General features: G+C 38.1%; 1 protein-coding gene across 8 annotated transcripts in view; it reads right to left on the bottom strand.

The window, feature by feature from the left end:
• Positions 1–7,098: 7,098 nt before the first annotated feature.
• The window catches only part of LOC121372034 (demethylmenaquinone methyltransferase-like), a 71,671-nt gene continuing 56,409 nt past the window's right edge, over positions 7,099–22,360 (bottom strand). For all 8 annotated transcript variants that reach the window (XM_041498295.1, XM_041498288.1, XM_041498280.1 and 5 more), the window contains 2 exons: positions 20,838–20,930; positions 7,099–7,423 (listed from right to left, as the gene is read on the bottom strand). In XM_041498295.1, the coding sequence (XP_041354229.1) occupies positions 7,239–7,423; positions 20,838–20,930 (278 nt within the window). In that variant the 3' untranslated portion in view covers positions 7,099–7,238. The remainder of the gene's footprint in view (positions 7,424–20,837; positions 20,931–22,360) is intronic.

The following is a 22,360-nucleotide window of genomic DNA, read 5'->3' as shown; positions in this document are numbered from 1 at the left end:
CTGGTATAAATGAGTACAGGTGAAACCGATTAGAAAAATGTTGTCCACTACTTTAAATTATAATTATCTGTAACAACAACTGTCCTAAATAAAAATAATTATAACAACAACACAACAGTAGTCATCCACTGATGTAGTTATACAAATTACACACTTCTCGACTAATGTCTATTTCCTCAAAGTAAAAATCTATTTTAGTAAACACAAAATTAAACAATTATCTAAGTGATCAGAGTAGATTTCTATTTCTTTATTTTGTAAAGTATGATTTTTTATTAAATAGATTTGAATAAAGTACCACTGAGGGTTCATATATCTTTCTTATACACACACATATATATATATATATATATATATATATATATATATATATATATATATATATATATATATATACATACATACATACGTGTCTGTGTGTGTCTGTGTGTGAGTGTGTAACCGGCCTCGATGGCGCAGTGGTTAAGCCATCGGACTACAGACTGGTAGGTACAGGGTTCGCAGCCTCGTACCGGCTCCAACCCAAAGCGAGTTCTTAAGGGCTCAATGGATAGTGTAAGGCCACTACACCCTCTTCTCTCTCACTAACCACTAAACAACTAACAACTAACCCACTGTCCTGGATAGACAGCCCAGATAGCTGAGGTGTGTCCCCAGGACAGTGTTCTTGAACCTTAATTGGATATAAGCACGAAAATAAGTTGAAATAAATGTGTGTGCGTGTGTAAAAATACATACGTATAAGTAAACACCTGATTGTTTATTTTTTGGTTAAAGACACCACTAGAGGACCTTGATTTATTCAATGTCAAACATTTGTAATTCTGACATATAGTCTTAGAGAGGAAACCCACTATATTTTTTCATTAGTACCAGGCAATCTTTTATATGCACCATACCACGGCTTTTGATATACATGTACCAGTTGTGGTGTAATAAGAAATAGCCCAATGGTCCAATCAAAATGGATCGATCCTAGACCGACCACGCTTTACCACTGGGCTACGTCCGACCCCTCCAATTTATGTAGATACTGAAGATTAAATATGAATATGAATTATTAATCAACTATCTAACTGATCAGGGTAGATTTCCATTTTATTACAGATGTGCATTTACATTTCCATTAAAATTATATTATTATTTTTTAAGTAGATGTGAATAATCTTACTGTATGTTTACTACCGATGTCAGTGGTAGGTTTCAGAAAAAAACAGACACGTAACATTTCAAAAGGGTGGATTTTACAGTACCTAACTACCGAGGGTATATCGATATCATCCACCGAGGGTACTTTTCCTTTAATATGGTATATTACATTGCATATATGTTGACTAATGTATAGTTCAGCTTAGTAAACACCTTCTAATATAGACATGACAATTCAATATGAATATGATGGCTTAATCAATTATCTAACTGATCAGGGTAGATTTTCTTTTCATATATAAAATTTTATTTATTTTATTATTATTATTATTTAAATAAATAGATATGAATAACCTTACTGCATATTTACTGTCCATGTCAGGAGTAGTTTTCAGAAAAGGAAATCCTTAACATTTCAGAAGGGTGGATTTTACAGTATGGTACCTAACTACCGAGGGTACATGGATATCATCCACCGAGGGTACTTTTCCTTTATCATGGTATATTACATTACATATATGTTGGCTGTTAAAACTGTATTGATATCTTTACTACTAAATGAGATATTGAGGAAAATAGCATGTGGATGGCGACCATCTTGGATTTCAAGATGGCAGCCACAATGTGCAAACATTTCTGTCACCATTGGATTCCCAGATAATGGATATACATATTTAATTATTAGTGTCTACATAAGAAGGTGTTTACTTAGCTGAAATATACAATAGCTAACAAATACATAAATTAATATACCGTATTGAGGAAAAACTACCCTCTGTGGATGATCTTGTAGCGTCGGTGGTTAACGTACTCTAAAATTCAGCCAGTTAAATTCTTAAGTGTCTCATTTTTCTAGAACTTATCCTAGCATGGATAGTAAACATACAGTAACGTTATTCACATATATTTAATTAAGAAAACAACATATAATTTGGAAATTACTCTGATAATGGATTAATCTATCACATACATATTTAATTGTTAGTGTCTACATAACAATGTGTTTACTTAGATGAAATATACATTAGCTAACAAATATGTAAATTAATATACCATATTAAAGGAAAAATATCCCTGTGGATGATGTCTTTGTACCCTCGGTGGTTAAGTACCGTAAAATCCACCCGATTGAAATCTTAAGTGTCTCATTTTCCTGGAACTATTCCTAGCATGAATAGGAAACATACAGTAAGGTTATTCACATACTCGGCATATTTTAAAAAAAACTAAAAGAAGGAAGGAAATGTTTTATTTAATGATGCACTCAACACATTGTTTTCGGTTATATAGCGTCAGACATATGGTTAAGGACTACACAGATAATATAGATAGAGGAAACCTGCTGTCGCCACTTCATGGACTACTCGTTTCGATTAGCAGCAAGGGATCTTTTATATGCACCATCCCACCGACAGGATAGTACATACCACGGCCTTTGTTACACCAGTTGTGGAGCACTGGCTGGAACGAGAAATACCCCAATGGGTCCATCGATAGGTATTGATCCCAGAACGATCTCGAATCAAGCTAACGCTTTGCCACTGGGCTACGTCCCGCCCCACTTTTACAAAAATAAAAAATAAAAATTACAAATAACAAATTGTAAATATACCCTGATCATTTAAATAATGGATTAATCCACCGTATTCATATTTAATTCTCAGTGTCTGCATAAGAAGGCTTTTATTTAGCTGAAATTAACATTACATATAAAATGGCAAAATCTACCCTGATAAAATTGAAATCTGAAGTTTATAATTTTTGCAAAAGCTACCCCCACCATATATAGTACATGTGCAGCTTTGGTGCAATCTAAAGCGCTGACATTAGCCAAATAGTATGTAATATAAAATACCACATTAATGAAAAAGTACCTTCAGTGGATGATGCGGATGCGGAACTGTATTTACGTGCCCATATCCAACTAAGGTTCGGGCACGCCCACCCCGGGTCTAGCCTCTGACTTCGCCAGTGGTCAGTCCCGGGCGGGAAGGGGTCAGTGGATGATGCCCACGGTATCAGCTGTTAGGTCATTTAACCCCATTCCCTCACCTTTCCTGTATGGTGGTAGATAATGGATTAACCCACGATTATATATTCATTTTCACACACACACACACACACACACACACACACACACACACACACAATTAAACACGTAGTTTTAAATTGTATTTATGTCTTGTGCTGGAGAGACAGGAGATTTCCTGGTGGCTCAGTCTTTACAGGTTTTATTTAAAACCTAATTGTAAACTGCGCATGAATACAGTGATGGATATTAGTACGCACGCGACCAGCATGCGCCCTTCATAGTTCGAAACAGCCATTTTGTTAAGGCAAGATACCATAGTGTGTTTTCTTTTGCCCACCTCGATCCCCAAGTCTTTCTCCATTAATAAATTCTGTGGAATGTGTTATTCATGTATTACAATGTTGGATGGTTATTAGGGGCAGACAATTTGAGCTGCTTTCGACTGTGTTGGTATAAATACATTACACAGTTGTGTTAATAAAGGTCCATCTATAGTTGACAAGTAGATATTGGTATTATGTTTATTGCCAGTTTTTCCCCCCACCAACAATGGTCACTTGTTATCTTTATTATAGCTTAGATATAATTTGGATGGAATACCATCTGACGAAATTCCATATATGGTTGTCAGATGGGCTATACCTTTTATGTAATAGGTGGACATGTTGTATATGATACAACCTGAGGTAAATATTTGTTTTATATGTATTTTATGTCGTTTGTAATATAAAAAACCCAGGCCTTTGTAATTTAAATGTGTCTTACTGGTTGTCTTTTTTTAGTGCTACAAGTGGCAGACAGTTTGACTGGGACTTAACCGCATGTCATATATATATATATATATATATATATATATATATATATATATATTCATGTTTACATATCTGATACAGGCGTTAAAAACCCAAAACTATTATATTATTCACGCAATCTGATTAAAATTAACTCTACTGGATCTACTTCCATGTCCAGGTGACATTTCATCTATAAATAACAATTTAAATATCGACCATGTCATGTCATAGGGTATTACGTGCACATTCAGAACAAGCTGTTGTCCATGACAGGAAAGGTGGGGGGAGGGGAGAGGAGGGACCGCCTGCACTGGCAGGTGCAAGGGAGCACCAGCAGCCCGATCAAATCGGTAGCAGGCGGGTGGGGTGGGGGTGGCGCTATGGAATTTGAATGGAGCAGTTAAATGCCAAAGAGAAAAGGGTGCGCAATTTTGATTAAGGGAATTTGGCGCAATTTTGAACGGTCGGTCGAAAGGTAAATGGCCGAGCTAATATAGCTTTTGATATTAGTGAATCGAGAGTAGCTCGTTAATTTTAGACCTTTACGATGCTGTGGTGTCTCCCTAGGTTGCCCATAGGGCCCTTATAAAGGGCCTGACCGCTTCTGGTCGAGGCATCACCAAGTACCAAGTTATTACCAGCAGCAAGTATTGGGGGTTTGGGTGGGGGAGGCCGATATTCTTTTGTTCAGCTTCCCCCGGGTGCATTGCAATTGTGTACTCGGAACGGTATTCTTTTGTCAATATCGACAAATTACACTTCGCCTTTTATAGCGTTATTCGGGAGCATACAAATTCTAAAAATATCGGATGAGACTACTTATGCAATAGGCGAACTTGTTAGTCTATTTCAACATAGAAAGAACCGGGGGAAAAGTGCAGTAATAAACTCTTGATTGTATACTAGTATAAACAGATTGTATGGCTATACCATCACGGCTTTTTTTTCGTCTTGAAACGAATTTTATATAAAATTTTACATTGAAATTAGTTTCCGGCATACTCCGTAATTCACCCGAATCATTTCGTATACCCTCGGCATAATCCCGAATGTTTTCATATTCTTTTCAAATTACTGGCATGATTTTGCAAGTAAGGTTTTGATTGGTCGAATGAAAGGTCAACTGGACATGAGATCCAACAGCATTCCCAGTCTGGAGCTCCACGCGGTAAGACGTGTTTGTTTCGCTTGTGCACACTGCACGTGCTTTCGTGTGCTCGACTTGGGGGTCCTTCATTTCGTTGTTTTTGTCAGCGAAATGAAGTTTTCTACTGGGATGTATGCGGCCATTGGAACTGATTGAACGCTGGAACGCTTCTCGTTTCGACAGCCTGCACCACCAGGTTGGATTCTTTTTTAGCGAGATTCCTTGCCTCCACGTCATTTCTCCGTTTGACTGTCGACTTGTTTTTTTTCGTGACTCGTATGACGGCCATTCTGCAGAACGCCACGGTTGTTCGCGTTTAGTCTCTACATGTCCGAGCCTGTCCTAGCAGCATTGGAAGATTGACCGCCCCACTCTAAGAAGAAATAGGAAGCGGGGTCGGCCCCTACTACTCTTTTTCTAGACTTTACCTTGCCTTATAGTGATACCATCTCGTATCCTCCGGAGTCGGGCCCGTCCGCACCACTATACCAACCCATGACGACTGGACTATACCCTAGTCTGATACACTCTCTCGTTCAGACGGATCCGGCTTCTCAAGATCTGTATTTCAGCACAGCACTCCACCTTCAACGTCTATCGACTGTCAATCTAGGGGTTTTCTTGACGGGATGCAACCCATCTCGTCCCTTTAAGCTGTGCCCCCAAACGGCCTTAACGAGGCGATGGACATATCGATCGGACTTTAAACTTTTAGATCTGCGTTCAAACTTTTATGTCGAAATTACTTCTTTTTTTAATATTATTAAATAGTCCGATCCTCTCTTCTTTCTCTTATTTAATTTTGGACTGTCCTTCTAAAATGCTCCAAATTATATAAATATTTGGCCGAGCAGTCAATTCTTTTTTATTTTTGGCTTGTAACCTTTTTTTTAAATTTTTTATTCTATTAAATTTATTACTAATTGCTATTTTCTAAATTCTGCCCATTTTCACCACCACCCCCCTCCCCCGATCCCGAGTGAGGCCACTGATCTTATCGAAGGTCGGACTCGGGATGGGCGTGTTCGAAACCCGTGTGGTATATGGGCACGTTAAACTAGTTATCATCATCATCAGCTCCAACGGGCTGCTATTAGATTTTAATTTTAATTAGATTGGCAATAGGCGAACTTGTTGGTCCATTTCATTGAAAAAACGGGGATTGTATACATAAATAGATTTTATGGCTATACCATCACGGTTTATTTTTTCGTCTTGAAACAAATTTTATATAAAATTTTATATTGCAATTAGTTTCCGGCATACTTCGTAATTCACCCGAAATATTTCGTATACCCTCGGCATAATCCCGAATGTTTTCAAATTATTTTCAAATCGCTGGCATGATTTTGCAAGTAAGGTTTTGATTTGTCGAATGAATGGTCAACTGGACATAAGCTCCTGCGGGTTGCTGTTCGATCCACGTGTAATAGTGCAGCTAATTTTAATTAGATTGTTATTCACGTATTATTAATATTGTGTCACGTTTACAAACGATTAACTATGCAGCGTTGTTTGTAGTCTGATACATCTGTCATAAACTCAGTCAAAATAGAAGAAAAAACCCCAAAACACATTGAAAAACGATAATTATAACGTTCAGTTATAACACTGATTTGTATTACTAAATATTTTATTAAATGCTCGTCACAATAACACAGATCTATATTTGGCATAATTTACAAATATAGTAGGGCATTACTCGTTCATATTTATGTTTATTTCCCGCGGAACCATTAGACTCCTTTGTGAAATGGCGTGGCTTGCGAAAAAGGGCGTAGCTTAAAATCGTATTTCGCGAGATGTTACATTCTGCTGGCTGCGATTAAGTATTTCCGCAACACACCCATGAAAGTGAAACGTGACCTGTAACTACAAGATAAAGCTATATACAAATTTTGAGCTCAATAGTGGACTAATAAACATACATATTATAACGTTCAGGCAGAAAGTACATAGAACAAACTCCAGAAATAAAATATTTCTATATCAAAGAAGTTTTATTTTTATAATATTTTCATTTACAAATCTGTATACTGAAAAAAACCAATTCATTTCCACGAAGATAAAAGAAAATGTTTATTTCTTTTTGTGCGTTTCGAATCTTCGTTTTCCATTACAAAACGCTGTATACTGAAATGACTCCTTCTTTTCCATGCAAATAGACAGGAAATCTCCTCTCCGTTTCGAGTTTCAATTTTCCCTCTTCTGCCAGTTTCTCGAAGAGAGGCAGCGTGGTATCTCGGTACTCGTCGATCTCACTAGCGTTTTCTACCCGCGTGGCGTTCACAAACACTCCACCTAGAAACAGGGATGTAAAAAAAACTACACTGAAACACAACAAACCTGGAGACTGGCAGGTAAAACAACACAACAAACCAAGCTAGACTTCACCTAGAGACAGAGAGGTGAATATATTACATATAAGCACAACAAACAAGATATATTTTAGTAAACGTGTTAAAAAGGAAAGATACCTAGATTCAGATAGGTGAAAATACCATACTGAAACACAACAAACGAAGCTACACTTCAGGGCTCGAAATGCAGTATTAGTACATGCACCGGTGCATGCTGATTTTTGCGTGTGCATGTAACTTTTAAAACTGGGTGCACGCGGTGCATGCTAATATTTTTCAAGTACTGTGTATTGCGTATACTAGTATCCTGTTGTCTACCAGATTCAGACTCAAGTTGTTGAATTTTGCGTATGCATTACGTAATCTGTTCACCACATGAAAACGATAATTTTTATCTTATGGGCGCATCCATTTCGTATCCCATAATCCTACTTACAACAATGGTTGTTCGGTCATTTCCGTGAAATATATTTGCGAAAATTGCCAGCAATATCTCGGTTATATCCGTGAACGGTATTAGGGAAGGTGGTCGAGACCGACTTTGGGGTATCCACGCGCGTAACACAGTTGTCGTCACTGACAAATTGAACTCCGCCAGATCTGTGATCAATACAAAGTACCGTAACTGCCTTGAGTATTTTCGACCTCAGATATGAGCACTTGATCAGATGATTGCGAACGTGCAGGTGCGTTACTCGCGTAGTTGACTCGAAGTCAGCCAGTGATTATTTCAATCGCAACTTCTCGTCGAATTCCGTAGGCTAATTTATATTATACCAACAGATCTTATCGAGTTTAAAAAGTTGATAACTTGCTTAATACAAAACACAACTATTCGTACGTTTTTGTAATAGGCCTATTATAGATTTCTGTAAGGCGTTTACGTTGGGTGAAATTTTCAAATTTGATCAAGAATCAGTAATAAACGCAGTTGTATAACGTTCCGGTACTGTTAATAAATACATATAGGTATTGCCGAATAATTCTGAATACGGAATAGCTTCGTATAAAAAAAAATCAACACTCTAATCAAGGTAATTAAAATAGTATTTTCCTCATTGTTAACAGGATTTACCTTATTTTTGGTGCATGCAGAATTTTAATGGTGCATGTAACTTTTTTTTCAGCATGCACCTGGTGCATGTAGATTTTTTTTTTCATTTCTAGCCCTGCACTTCACCTAGACAAGGAGGTAAACATTCTACACTGAAACACAACAAACCAAGCTACACTTCACCTAGAGATAGGTAGGTGAAAATACTACACTAAAACACAGCAAACCAAGCTATCTTTTACCTAGAGACAGGGAGGTGAATATTACATTTAAACACAACAAACCAAGTTAGACTTCACCTAGAGACAGAGAAGTAAAACAACACTACACTGAAACACAACAAACGAAACTAGAGAGGGAGGCAATCTAATTAAAATTAGCTCCACTATTACATGTGGATCTAACGGCAGCCATTTGGAGCTCATGTCCACCAATCAAAACCTTACTTGCAGAATCATGCCAGTGATTTGAAAATAATTTGAAAACATTCCGAATTATCCTGAGGGTATACGACATGTTTCATGTGAATTACGAATGCCTTATTTAGACCAGTAGAACTAATTTTAATCAGATTGCTAACAACACTGCGTAGTCTCCAATGTCCAGGTGACATTTCGTCTGTAAATAATAATTTAAATATTGACCAATCACACTTCGCCTTTTATAACGTTATTTGGGAGCATACAAATTCTAAAAATATCGGGCGAGTCTATTTTAGTGGCCGCAATACAGCGAACCATACCAATACGTACGGGATGGGTTATCAGTCTTCAATTTTAAATTACAAATTATTTATTTATTAAAAAAATCAAAAACTAAATCAGTCTTCAGTTTTACATTAGAAATTATTGATTTTATAAAAGAAAACATGTTTTAAGGCATTCGTAATTCATACGAAACATATCGTATACCCTCAGGAAAATTCGGAATGTTTTAAAATTATTTTTAAATCACTGGCATGATTCTGCAAGTAAGGTTTTGATTGGTGAACATGAACTCCAACTGGCTGCTGTTAGATCCACATGTAATAGTGGAGCTAATTTTAATTAGATTGACAGGGAGGTGAACATAATTATTACATTTGAACACAACAAACCAAGATATACTCTAGTAAATGTGGGTGTCTGTGTGTGTGGTGTGTGTGTGCGCGCGCGCGCGCGCGCGTTTGTATGTTTATGCGTGTGCGTGTGCGTGCGTGCGTGTTAACTAAAACACCGAAACGGAACACACCAATGTAGACTAGAAGGAGGAAGGTGGGAATTCTAAAGCAAATCAAGCTAGACTGGTTAGATTAAATTAGATGTTTAACGTCACCCCAGCACGAAAAAATACATCGGCTGTGGTGTGTCAAAATATAGTAAATGCAAAAATAATGTGATGATAACCATCAATATATAACATTCAACAGTTAAATTAAAACAGAGTGTAAAGAACTGTGCAAAAATACAAATATCACAGATAAGTCAAATTAAAATTTGGAATAAAACGTAAAAATTGTAATAAAAGTTCTGGATAGAATCGAAATGATTCCAGCACATTTCTTTGACCAAATATAGCATTTCTAGTTTCTTTCAAATGGGTACACTCCACCAAAAGGTGCAGTACCGTCAGAAAACACTGACAGTGGCCACACTGAGGTGGAGGATCCTCCTTCAAGATAAATGAATGGGTCAAGTGAGTATGACCGTTTCGAGCACGGCACAAGATCATTTCATCCTTCCTGCACTACCTATAGGAGGACTGCCACTCTCCCAAGACCGGCTTGATAGCATGAAGCTTGTTGAAAATCGCACCGTATGAATCATTTTGCCAAGTCAAAAAGATAAATTGGTTGAAACTATATTTGAAATCAGTATAAGGCACACCAACCCTGGCATGAGGCAAATCCAAAGCAGATTTGGCAGCTAAATCTGCCTTTTCATCACCCTTGATGCCATCATGGCTGGGCACCCAACAAAATACAATATTTTTATTGGCAATGGATAAAAAGAAACACTTTCGTATTTCGTAAAGCTTGGAGACACGAAAGTGAATCTGTGAAAATAATAAATTTATATGCACTAGAATCCTTTATTTCGTCCAAGGCTTTAATGACTGTTCAAACTTCAGCACTAAAAATTAATGCGGAGTCAGGCAGTGTCATAGAAAGTATTTTGTCTGATGGAAAAACTGTAGCACAAGCCACAGGATTCCTATCCTGTGATCCGTCTGTATAAACAGGAAAGTATTCACGGTACTTGTCTTGAATTTCCATGAAAAATTGCTTGTACACAACAGCATCTGTACGATCTTTAGGTGATGTAATACACCAAGGTGGTAAAAGAAAATATGAAGGAGTTTCCAAAGTGTGTGCTAAAACAATGTTGGAAATAGACTAAAACGCTAAATGTGAAGACCAAATGTACGAATAGCATACGGCCTTGCATCAATCAACTTCATATATTTGTTATCAAACACTGCTTAATGTGTTGGATGTTTTGGTAATGATTTAATCTTGGAAGCATACTGCAGAGAAAGCTTTGCACGTCTAACACCCAAACAAGGTTCGTGTGCATCAGCATACCAGCTCTCTACAGGAGATGTTCTAAATGCACCAACACAAAGCCAAGTCCTTGGTTGTGTATAAGATCTAGCATCCGGTACTAAGACTTGCGTGTCGACTCATACACAATGCATCCATAATCAAGTTTTGACCAAAAAAGATATCGTTACAGACGGAACATAACCTTGCGGTCTGCTCCCCATTCCGCATTACCAATAACTTCTAAAATATTGAGAACTTTTAAGACCTTCCTTTTAACAATATTTAAGATGGGGCACAAAAGATAGCTTCATGTCAAATATAACCCCCAGAAATTTAGTCTCCTCCACAATTGGAATTGGATTTTTGTCCAAACACAATTGTGGATTGCAGTGGAGACCTCTTTTCTGGCAAATGTGCATACACATCGTTCTTTGCCTTTGATAATCTAAAGCTATTGTCAGTTGCCCATCGGTGAAGTTTATTCAAACAAAGCTGCAACTTACGATCAATGATACTCATATTGGACGATCTACAGCAACTCCGAAAATCGTCGACATATAAACGAGCAATCCACAGCAGGTGTTAAACACTGGGTGATGCATCGTAAATTTTCTCCAAATTAAACAAAAAAAACTGACACTAAATGCTGATTATGGATGAAAGCTTCCCTACGAAACGTTTCAAATCTAACAAGATGATCAATCTTGCTACGTCTAGATCTGAATCCACATTGCACGTTAGTATGCAATTTATGGGATTCAAGATACCAGACAAGTCTACGGTTGATCATTCATTCCATAGTTTCACAAATGCAACTTGTCAAAGCGATAGGTCGATAACTAGCAGAATTAGTTGGTTCCTTACCATGCTTGGGAATAGGAATGATAATTGCTTTCCTCCAATCAGAAGGAAAGTCACCAGAAATCCAGATATTGTTAAAACATTTAAAAGCACCATAAAAGATGATTCAGGTAAATGTTTCAATAATTGATAACGAATTTCATCCAGTCCTACTGAAGTATCATGGGCTCTATGAAGAGCATCCTGCAATTCCTCCATGGATAATTGCTTGTTGTATACTTCAGCATTTTCAGATGAAAAAGTAATGGACTGCTTTTCAGCTTTAGTTCGGACACATGTAAATGCATCTGTACTGAAAGCAGAAGATGAGTTATGAGAAAAGTTGTCTGGTTTCGCTCGTTGGGTGTATGTACATTGTATCATTAAACCATGGTTTATTGAACGCTTTGGCACTGCCAAAGTCTTAGAAATATTTCTATCTGCAATGTCCTTCAAGATAAAAGTGAATAAAGACATGGGATCTTCAGCATCAGTAATGGCAAATTGTTGCAGACGAGTGCTGCATAGATGCTGAAACTGACCCCAATTTGCCTTCGCCAACTTCCACCTTTGAACCCTTTCACGTGATGGAGATCCAGCATTCTCCAAAATAATTGGAAAGTGGTCACTACCACAAGGGTCTGGACCAACTTTCCAGGAGAAATCTACAAAAAGTGATGGACTACAAAGAGTTAAATCTAAGGAAGTGAAAGATCCACTTGCAGAATGAAAATATGTATGACTTTTATCATTAAATAAAATTAAGTCATTTTTGAGAATTAAGTCTTCCAATTGTTTTCCTCTAATATTGACATCCTCATATCCCCACAAAGTGTGGTGACCATTAAAATCCCCCATAATAATAAAGGGAGTAGGGAGCTGTTCAATAATATCTTGAAAGTCCTTAGGATTAAAATTAAAATGATTATGAGGTGGCAAGTAAACTGAACATAGAGTAATAGTTTTATGAGATGTAACTTTTACAGCCACAGCTTGTAAATTTGTACGTGACTATACTCTGAGGAATGTTTTCATTAACAAGAATGGAAACACCCCAGATGCTCTATTTTCAGTTTCTTAAAATTTATGGTAGATGTTAAATCCTCTCATGGTAATATGATTAGTGTCCTTCAAGAAAGTTTCTTGAAGACTCACTGCAAGAGGATTGTGAGTTTTAATTAAAATACTTAATTCATCAAAATTGGGCTTAAACCCATGACAGTTCCACTAGGAATTTACTTGTCATTGGGTGAAAGTATGGGTAATATCTTTGGTTTGGGAGGTGGACGATTTGATTCTGAATAATCAGGTAATGAAATTTCCAACTCATCACCTACACAATCTAAAGCTTCATATTGATTGCTAACGGGGATTGGCCGCTGTTCAGACTTTTTAAATCGTCCTGAACAGCTACCCTTCTGATGCACTTTAGCAGCCTTGCCCGTCACATGTCTACAGGAGTCAGACTGCCCAGGAGCAGACCCTTTCGGCGAATTCATGGAATCCGCAGACACCTGAGATGCTCTGCTCACTTGTTGTATAACCTTTGCTGCTTGTTTTTGAGCCTTCTGGATACCCTAAATCTTTTTAAAGTGATTGGTGTCATTTGACCATGTCAAATCTGTCTGAACCGAGACAGTTGCTGTCGAGACTCTAACCGCTGCAGCATAGGACTTCCCAGCTATAACAGTTGTTGCAGTCTCAACTAACTTCCTGGCCTCGGTAAAAGACAGATGCTTTTCAACTTTAATCTGCTGCACCTGTTTTTCTACTTGACATTTTGGACATTCGCGAGAGTATGCAAAATGCTTAACCTTGCAGTTGGTACAATCCATGTCAGCCTAGCATGTCTTGATGTCATGATCAAATTGACCACAGCGGGCACACGTCAGCCTGCCACGGCATGTATTTTGTCTATGTCCATATCTTTGGCACTTAAAGCACCACAAAGGATTGGGAATAAAAGGTGCAACAGATATCTTCAAGTACCCAGCCTTAATAGAGTCTGGAAGGACAGCCGTATTAAATGTCAGAATTAAAGTATTCGTCGGAACTAATTCATCGTTTTGACGAACCTTTATCCACTTGACTGAAGAAACGCCTTGCGAAGAGAGATTTTCACAAATCTCATCTTCGCTGACACCTTCCAGATCTCTTGTTCTAATGACACCCTTCGATGAATTCAGGGATGAATATGCACTGACTCTCTGCGGAGCATTCCACCAGCAATGCTTTTAGATTCATTTGCCAAGCCTTCGAGACCTTTTTGTACAGCAAAAGGTGACAGTTTTTTCAAGGCTCTGTCATCTGAAGATTTAATGACAATGAACCTTGGCCATGCTAGAGAAGAAACCACTTTCGATTTCTTCAAGGTCGATACAGTCGTGGACTTTTCAGGGTCCCACCTGAAATTATAGCGTTTGATTGATCTATTATTAAGGTCATGCGATTCATCAACCATGCCCCCACCCATCATGGAGTCCAAAGTGAACATGAAGCTGCGGATAACCACCAGATAATCATGCCAGGGATACATGGTTGATATACTTGGGCAATAAACAAACACTAAATCATCCAATTGACCCTAGCCACCGCCCCATGAGCAATAAATACAAATGGTAAATCAAACAATGTTTGTTCTTGACTATATAAACATTACAAAGGTTGTTTGCTCTTGAGCTTGGCGTGACCAGCCGATTGATCAGATCGGGCCTCCCTTCTCACCCATCTGGCTGAACTCCAGACCAAAGTGGTTTGTTGCCAGAAAACATCCGTAGATATACACCCAACTCAACCACCAGGATCCCGTCATCCAGAACTACGGGATGCACTACCTCACGGCCAATAAGGTGCCCCAAAAGGAGAGTTGTACTGTATTAGCCATCTATTAGAAACATACTTATCTGCCATTGATTTGCATAGCGCTAACCGGTCCCAATCAGCCACTAAATGACTTCCGGCGCGTTCACGCTCCAGTCGCTTGCAACAAAGGCCCTTTGTTACTACTGAATTGTGGAGTAGTCATCGACTTATTCTTTTATTTTTGGACGTTAATAAAGTTTTATATTACTATTATTGTTTGTCAGATTGTGTGCAATCTCCTTTTACAGAAAAGAAATTGTACAATATGTTTTGTGCTCAACAGAAATATTTTCATAGAACGACGAATATGCATCAAGGCTTGTCCGGCCAGTTTGTCTTCTCACATGGTGTTTCGTAAATAGGTTTTGGCACGCGTCCCCGTAAATACATTGAAAAAAATATAGTCCGTCCCATCCTCCTACAAAAATGTAGAAGGTGAAAATACATTGCATTAAAAAACATAAATAAATAAAAGAAAGGAAAACTTGATACTTTTTAGACACAAACGTTAACATGGTCTCCTATGGGATTTTATTTGGTATAGTACAACCGGTACACACCTTGGTAGGGATATAGTTCAGTGGTAGAGTACGATGGGTCGCAGGATCGATCACCATCGATGATTTGGCATTTCCCTTCACAACTAGTGTTCCTCGACTGGCACATCAAAAGCCGTGGTATGTACTGACCTGCCTATGGGGAAAATAGACGATAATAAACTAGCTCTACTGGTACCCACAGGTAATAGTTATTTACCAGTGGAGCTGATTTTAATAAGATTGATAAAACCAGTTACCGGGTATTATTAAATTTATGTCCTAAGTGAAATAATTTCCACTTGTCACGAGCTTTAGCATGCAATAAAAAATAAAAAGTTTTTAATTAGTTACATTTAAAACAATCTTTTGCGGTTTTATGTTAAGGGGTAGCGTATGTGACGGCGGACGTTTTTTTTCTTCTTTCTCTCCAATGACCAACATTTCGAAATAATCATAGTTCAGACACCAGAACAGCTGTGTATGCCTCGTAGTAGTTTACCGGTGACGTACTTAATACGCCCGTGAAACGCAGGTCGTTGTGACCTAGATTGGTAGGCAAACACATCACCATTCAATGTTGTACTCGCATGCAAGGTTTGATGAACCTATATGAATTGGTAAGGAAGATATGGCCCGGACCTGGATTTCCTTTAAGATGCAGTAATGCGTGAAATGTAGGTCGCGGTGACCTAGTTCATGTTAGAATGAATGAATGAATGAATGGATGAATGTTTAACGACACCCCAGCACAAAACAATACATTGGCATTGGGTGTCAAACTGGAAATCAAACAAAATAAAAATAGTTCATGTTAGACAACAAATAGTCGTAGTGTAAAAATGTGCTGATAAATCGATAAGCAAATATTCACAGATATGTTTTTTCCTGGTACATTCCCGGTTTTCTTCTGACGATGTCAACATTGGTTGACAAAACGTTGAGACTTTTACCGTGTGGTTTTGGAAACAGAAACTTATTTATTATACCATACCTGGTTTGATATAGTCAGGACGTTCCTTGAAACCAGCGCTGGAAACAGCATATGTCCTCGCCCCCCCCCCTGTTACTGCGTCTATGATTTTCCTGCAAACAAAATTAAAAATAAATTATGTACCTCGGGAAAAACCTTAACCCTTGGATAAATGAATTTGTTTCCCTTGGCACATAAATTTTAAATAATGATAACTCGTTATTATCATCCCATAATTCGCTTTCCTTTGAAAACAAAGGGGACGAACAACCGGTTAGGTCCTAATGAACGAATTCATCCGTCTACTGAAGTATCCCTGGGCTCTATGGAAGAGCATCCTGCAATTCCTCCATGGATAATTGCTTGGTGTATACTTTTCCCAGCATTTTCAGATGAAAAAAGTAATGGACGCTTTTCAGCTTTAGTTCGGACACATGTTAATGCATCTGTACTGAAAGCAGAAGATGAGTTATGAGAAAAGTTGTCTGGTTTCGCTCGTTGGGTGGTGTAATGTACAATGTATCATTAAACCATGGTTTATTGAACGCTATTGGCACTGCCAAAGTCTTAGAAATAGTTCTATCTGCATGTCCTTCAAGATTAAAAGGTGAATATAAAGACAGTGGATCGTCAGGCATCAGTAATGGCAAACTTGTTTGCGGACGAGTGCTGCATAGATGCTGAAAACTGACCCCAATTTGCCTTTCGCCAAATTCCACTTGAACCCTTTCACGTGATGGAGATCCAGCATTCTCCAAATAATTGGAAAGGTCACTACCCACAAGGTTCTGGACCAACCTTTCCAGGAGAAATCTACAAAAAGTGATGGACTACAAAGAGTTAAATCTAAGGAAGTGAAAGATCCACTTGCAGAATGAAAATATGTATGACTTTTATCATTAAATAAAAATTAAGTCATTTTTGAGAAGTAAGTCTTCCATTGTTTTCCTCTATATATTGACATCCTCATATCCCCACAAAGTGTGGTGACCATTAAAATCCCCCATAATAATTAAAGTGAGTAGGGAGCTGTTCAAATAATATCTTTGAAAGTCCTTAGGATTAAAATTAAAATGATTATGAGGTGGCAAGGTAAAAACTGAACATAGAGTAATAGTTTTTATGAGATGTAACTTTTTACAGCCACAGCTTGTAAATTGTACTGACTATACTCTGAGGAATGTTTTTCATTAACAAGAATGGAAACACCCCAGATGCTCTATTTTCAGTTTCTTAAAATTTATGGTAGATGTTAAATCCTCTCATGGTAATATGATTAGTGTCCTTCAAGAAACGTTTCTTGAAGACTCACTGCAAGAGGATTGGTGAGTTTTAATTAAAATACTTAATTCATCAAAATTGGGCTTAAACCCATGACAGTTCATATCCACTAGGAATTTACTTGTCATTGGGTTGAAAGTTATGGGTAATATCTTTGGTTTGGGAGGTGGACGATTTTGATTCTGAATAATCAGGTAATGAAATTTCCAACTCATCACCATACACAATCTAAAGCTCATATTGATTGCTAACGGGGATTGGCCGCTGTTCAGACTTTTTAAATCGTCCTGAACAGCTACCCTTCTGATGCACTTTAGCAGCCTTGCCCGTCACATGTCTACAGGAGTCAGACTGCCCAGGAGCAGACCCTTTCGGCGAATTCATGGAATCCGCAGACACCTGAGATGCTCTGCTCACACTTTGTTGTATAACCTTTGCTGCTTGTTTTTGAGCCTTCTGGATACCCTAAATCTTTTTAAAGTGATTGGTGTGCAGTTGACCATGTCAAATCTGTCTGAACCGAGACAGTTGCTGTCGAGACTCTAACCGCTGCAGCATAGGACTTCCCAGCTATAACAGTTGTTTGCAGTCTCAACTAACTTCCTGGCCTCGGTAAAAGACAGATGCTTTTCAACTTTAAATCTGCTGCACCTGTTTTTTCTACTTGACATTTTGGACATTCGCGAGAGTATGCAAAATGCTTAACCTTGCAGTTGGTACAATCCATGTCAGCCTAGCATGTCTTGATGTCATGATCAAATTGACCACAGCGGGCACACGTCAGCCTGCCACGGCATGTATTTTGTCTATGTCCATATCTTTGGCACTTAAAGCACCACAAAGGATGGGGAATTAAAAGGTGCAACAGATATCTTCAAGTACCCAGCCTTAATAGAGTCTGGAAGGACAGCCGTATTAAATGTCAGAATTAAAGTATTCGTCGGAACTAATTCATCGTTTTGACGAACCTTTATCCACTTGACTGAAGAAACGCCTTGCGAAGAGAGATTTTCACAAATCTCATCTTCGCTGACACCTTCCAGATCTCTTGTTCTAATGACACCCTTCGATGAATTCAGGGATGAATATGCACTGACTCTCTGCGGAGCATTTCCACCAGCAATGCTTTTAGATTCATTTGCCAAGCCTTCGAGACCTTTTTGTACAGCAAAAGGTGACAGTTTTTTCAAGGCTCTGTCATCTGAAGATTTAATGACAAGGAACCTTGGCCATGCTAGAGAAGAAACCACTTTCGATTTCTTCAAGGTCGATACAGTCGTGGACTTTTCAGGGTCCCACCTGAAATTATAGCGTTTGATTGATCTATTATTAAGGTCATGCGATTCATCAACCATGCCCCCACCCATCATGGAGTCCAAAGTGAACATGAAGCTGCGGATAACCACCAGATAATCATGCCAGGGATACATGGTTGATATACTTGGGCAATAAACAAACACTAAATCATCCAATTGACCCTAGCCACCGCCCCATGAGCAATAAATACAAATGGTAAATCAAACAATGTTTGTTCTTGACTATATAAACATTACAAAGGTTGTTTGCTCTTGAGCTTGGCGGTGACCAGCCGATTGATCAGATCGGCCCTCCCTTCTCACCCATCTGGCTGAACTCCAGACCAAAGTGGTTTGTTGCCAGAAAAACATCCGTAGATATACCACCCCAACTCAACCACCAGGATCCCGTCATCCAGAACTACGGGATGCACTACCTCACGGCCAATAAGGTGCCCCAAAAGGAGAGTTTGTACTGTATTAGCCATCTATTAGAAACATACTTATCTGCCATTGATTTGCATAGCGCTAACCGGTCCCAATCAGCCACTAAAATAACTTCCGGCGCGTTCACGCTCCAGTCGCTTGCAACAAAGGCCCTTTGTTTACTACTGAATTGTGGAGTAGTCATCGACTTATTCTTTTATTTTTGGACGTTAATAAAGTTTTATATTACTATTATTGTTTGTCAGATTGTGTGCAATCTCCTTTACAGAAAAAAGAAATTGTACAATATGTTTTGTGCTCAACAGAAATATTTTCATAGAACGACGAATATGCATCAAGGCTTGTCCGGCCAGTTTGTCTTCTCACATGGTGTTTCGTAAATAGGTTTTGGCACGCGTCCCCGTAAATACATTGAAAAAAATATAGTCCGTCCCATCCTCCTACAAAAATGTAGAAGGTGAAAATACATTGCATTAAAAAACATAAATAAATAAAAGAAGGAAAACTTGATACTTTTTAGACACAAACGTTAACATGGTCTCCTATGGGATTTTATTTGGTATAGTACAACCGGTACACACCTTGGTAGGGATATAGTTCAGTGGTAGAGTACGATGGGTCGCAGGATCGATCACCATCGATGATTTGGCATTTCCCTTCACAACTAGTGTTCCTCGACTGGCACATCAAAAGCCGTGGTATGTACTGACCTGCCTATGGGGAAAATAGACGATAATAAACTAGCTCTACTGGTACACAGGTAATAGTTATTTACCAGTGGAGCTGATTTTAATAAGATTGATAAACCAGTTACCGGGTATTATTAAATTTATGTCCTAAGTGAAATAATTTCCACTTGTCACGAGCTTTAGCATGCAATAAAATAAAAATTATTTTAATTATTACATTTAAAACATCTTTTGCGGTTTTATGTTAAGGAGTAGCGTATGTGACGGCGGACGTTTTTTTTCTTCTTTCTCTCCAATGACCACATTTCGAAATAATCATAGTTCAGACACCAGACAGCTGTGTATGCCTCGTAGTAGTTTACCGGTGACGTACTTAATACGCCCGTGAAACGCAGGTCGTTGTGACCTAGATTTGGTAGGCAACACATCACCATTCAATGTTGTACTCGCATGCAAGGTTTGATGAACCTATATGAATTGGTAAGGAAGATATGGCCCGGACCTGGATTTCCTTTAAGATGCAGTAATGCGTGAAATGTAGGTCGCGGTGACCTAGTTCATGTTAGAATGAATGAATGAATGAATGGATGAATGTTTAACGACACCCCAGCACAAAACAATACATTGGCTATTGGGTGTCAAACTGGTAAATCAAACAAATAAAAATAGTTCATGTTAGACAACAAATAGTCGTAGTGTAAAAATGTGCTGATAAATCGATAAGCAAATATTCACAGATATGTTTTTCCTGGTACATTCCCGGTTTTCTTCTGACGATGTCAACATTTGGTTGACAAAACGTTGAGACTTTTACCGTGTGGTTTTAAACAGAAACTTATTTTTATTATACATACCTGGTTTTATAATAGTCAGGAGTTCCTTGAAACCAGCAGCTGGAACAGCATTATGTCCTACTCCTCCGCACATTGTTACTGCGTCATAGATTCCTGCAACAAATAAAAATACATTATGTACCTCGTGAAATAACTTCCACTTGTGATAAATGAATTTGTTTCACTCGGCACATAAATTTTATAATAACTGATAACTCGTTTATTATCATCCATATATTCGCTTCCTTGAAACAAAGAGACAGAACAACGTTATGTCCTATATTCCGTCACACATCGTTACTGCGTCATATATTCCTATAATAAATAAAAATGCAGTATTGCGTCATGATTATGCCCTACCCCTCGACACATCGTTACTGCGTCACAGATTCCTACAGCAAATAAAAGGATAGCATTGCGCCATCATTATGTCCTTCCCCGCCACATATCGTTACTGCGTCACAGATTCCTACAACTAAAAAAAATGCAGTATTGCGTCATCTCCACATATCGTCACTGCGTCATAGATTATTACAACAAATAAAACGATAGCATTGCGCCATCATTATGTTCTTCCCCGCCAGATATCGTTACCACGTCAGATTATTATCACCCCCCCCCCCCCCACCCACCCCAAAAAAATAGTATTGCGCCATCAATATGTCCTACCCCGCCACACATCGTCACTGCGTCATAGATTCCTACAACAAATAAAGATAGTATTGCGCTATCATTACAATGTCAAAAGGTAAATGTCACTGTGAAAAATACTACATTGAAACACATCGAACATCCATGTTGTAGACAAAAGATGCGGCACATGTGACATATTAGTTGAAGGTAATACATTTCAGTTTGCAGATGGCAAATCATTCTATGTACATACCAACATGAACTGTAAGAAATAAAATTTATTTACGCTATAATATGTACAGGTTGCAAAGAAAATGATATTGAAGAGACCGGTATGGAACTTCAATACAGGGTCACCTTGTATAAACAGCACATTAGGGACTCTTCAACCAGTATTTTGTGGGTAAGTCATCACATCAAAAGCTGTAGGAACGGCAAATTTACTATATTCCCCTTTTATAAAGTTATGATGGATGACAAACATTTTCGACAACAAAAGGAAGCACATTTTATTCGCATTTTCAAACCAGAACTTAACATACGCTAACCCATACTGTGGTCACTACACTCCAACATAGTTTGAAACTTTGTTGTACAATGTATCTACTGTTAGAATATTTGACTCTTATATGCGTGTTTACATGTATTACAATGTAACAATAGCAATGTTAATATGACAGTTATATACCGTCACTTTAATTGTAATTATCTCGTTTAATGTCAAATATGCAATTTGTTCGTGGTATGCATTTTTTTATTGTTAGAATTGTCGTGACGTCATCGAAATTACCTCCCGCTGTAGATAGTTTAAACAATATTTATTGCCGTCAAAATGCGGTTTGGGATTGGCCAACAGGCAAGAGCCTATATTAAGGCCTCTCCCTACATTTATAAATACAAGTTTGATACAT

Source organism: Gigantopelta aegis, chromosome 1 (genome assembly GCF_016097555.1).
Source record: "Gigantopelta aegis isolate Gae_Host chromosome 1, Gae_host_genome, whole genome shotgun sequence".
Lineage (NCBI taxonomy): Eukaryota > Metazoa > Mollusca > Gastropoda > Neomphalida > Peltospiridae > Gigantopelta > Gigantopelta aegis.
Note: the sequence above shows the minus strand (reverse complement) of the source record. Positions and strands in the feature narration are given on the sequence as shown.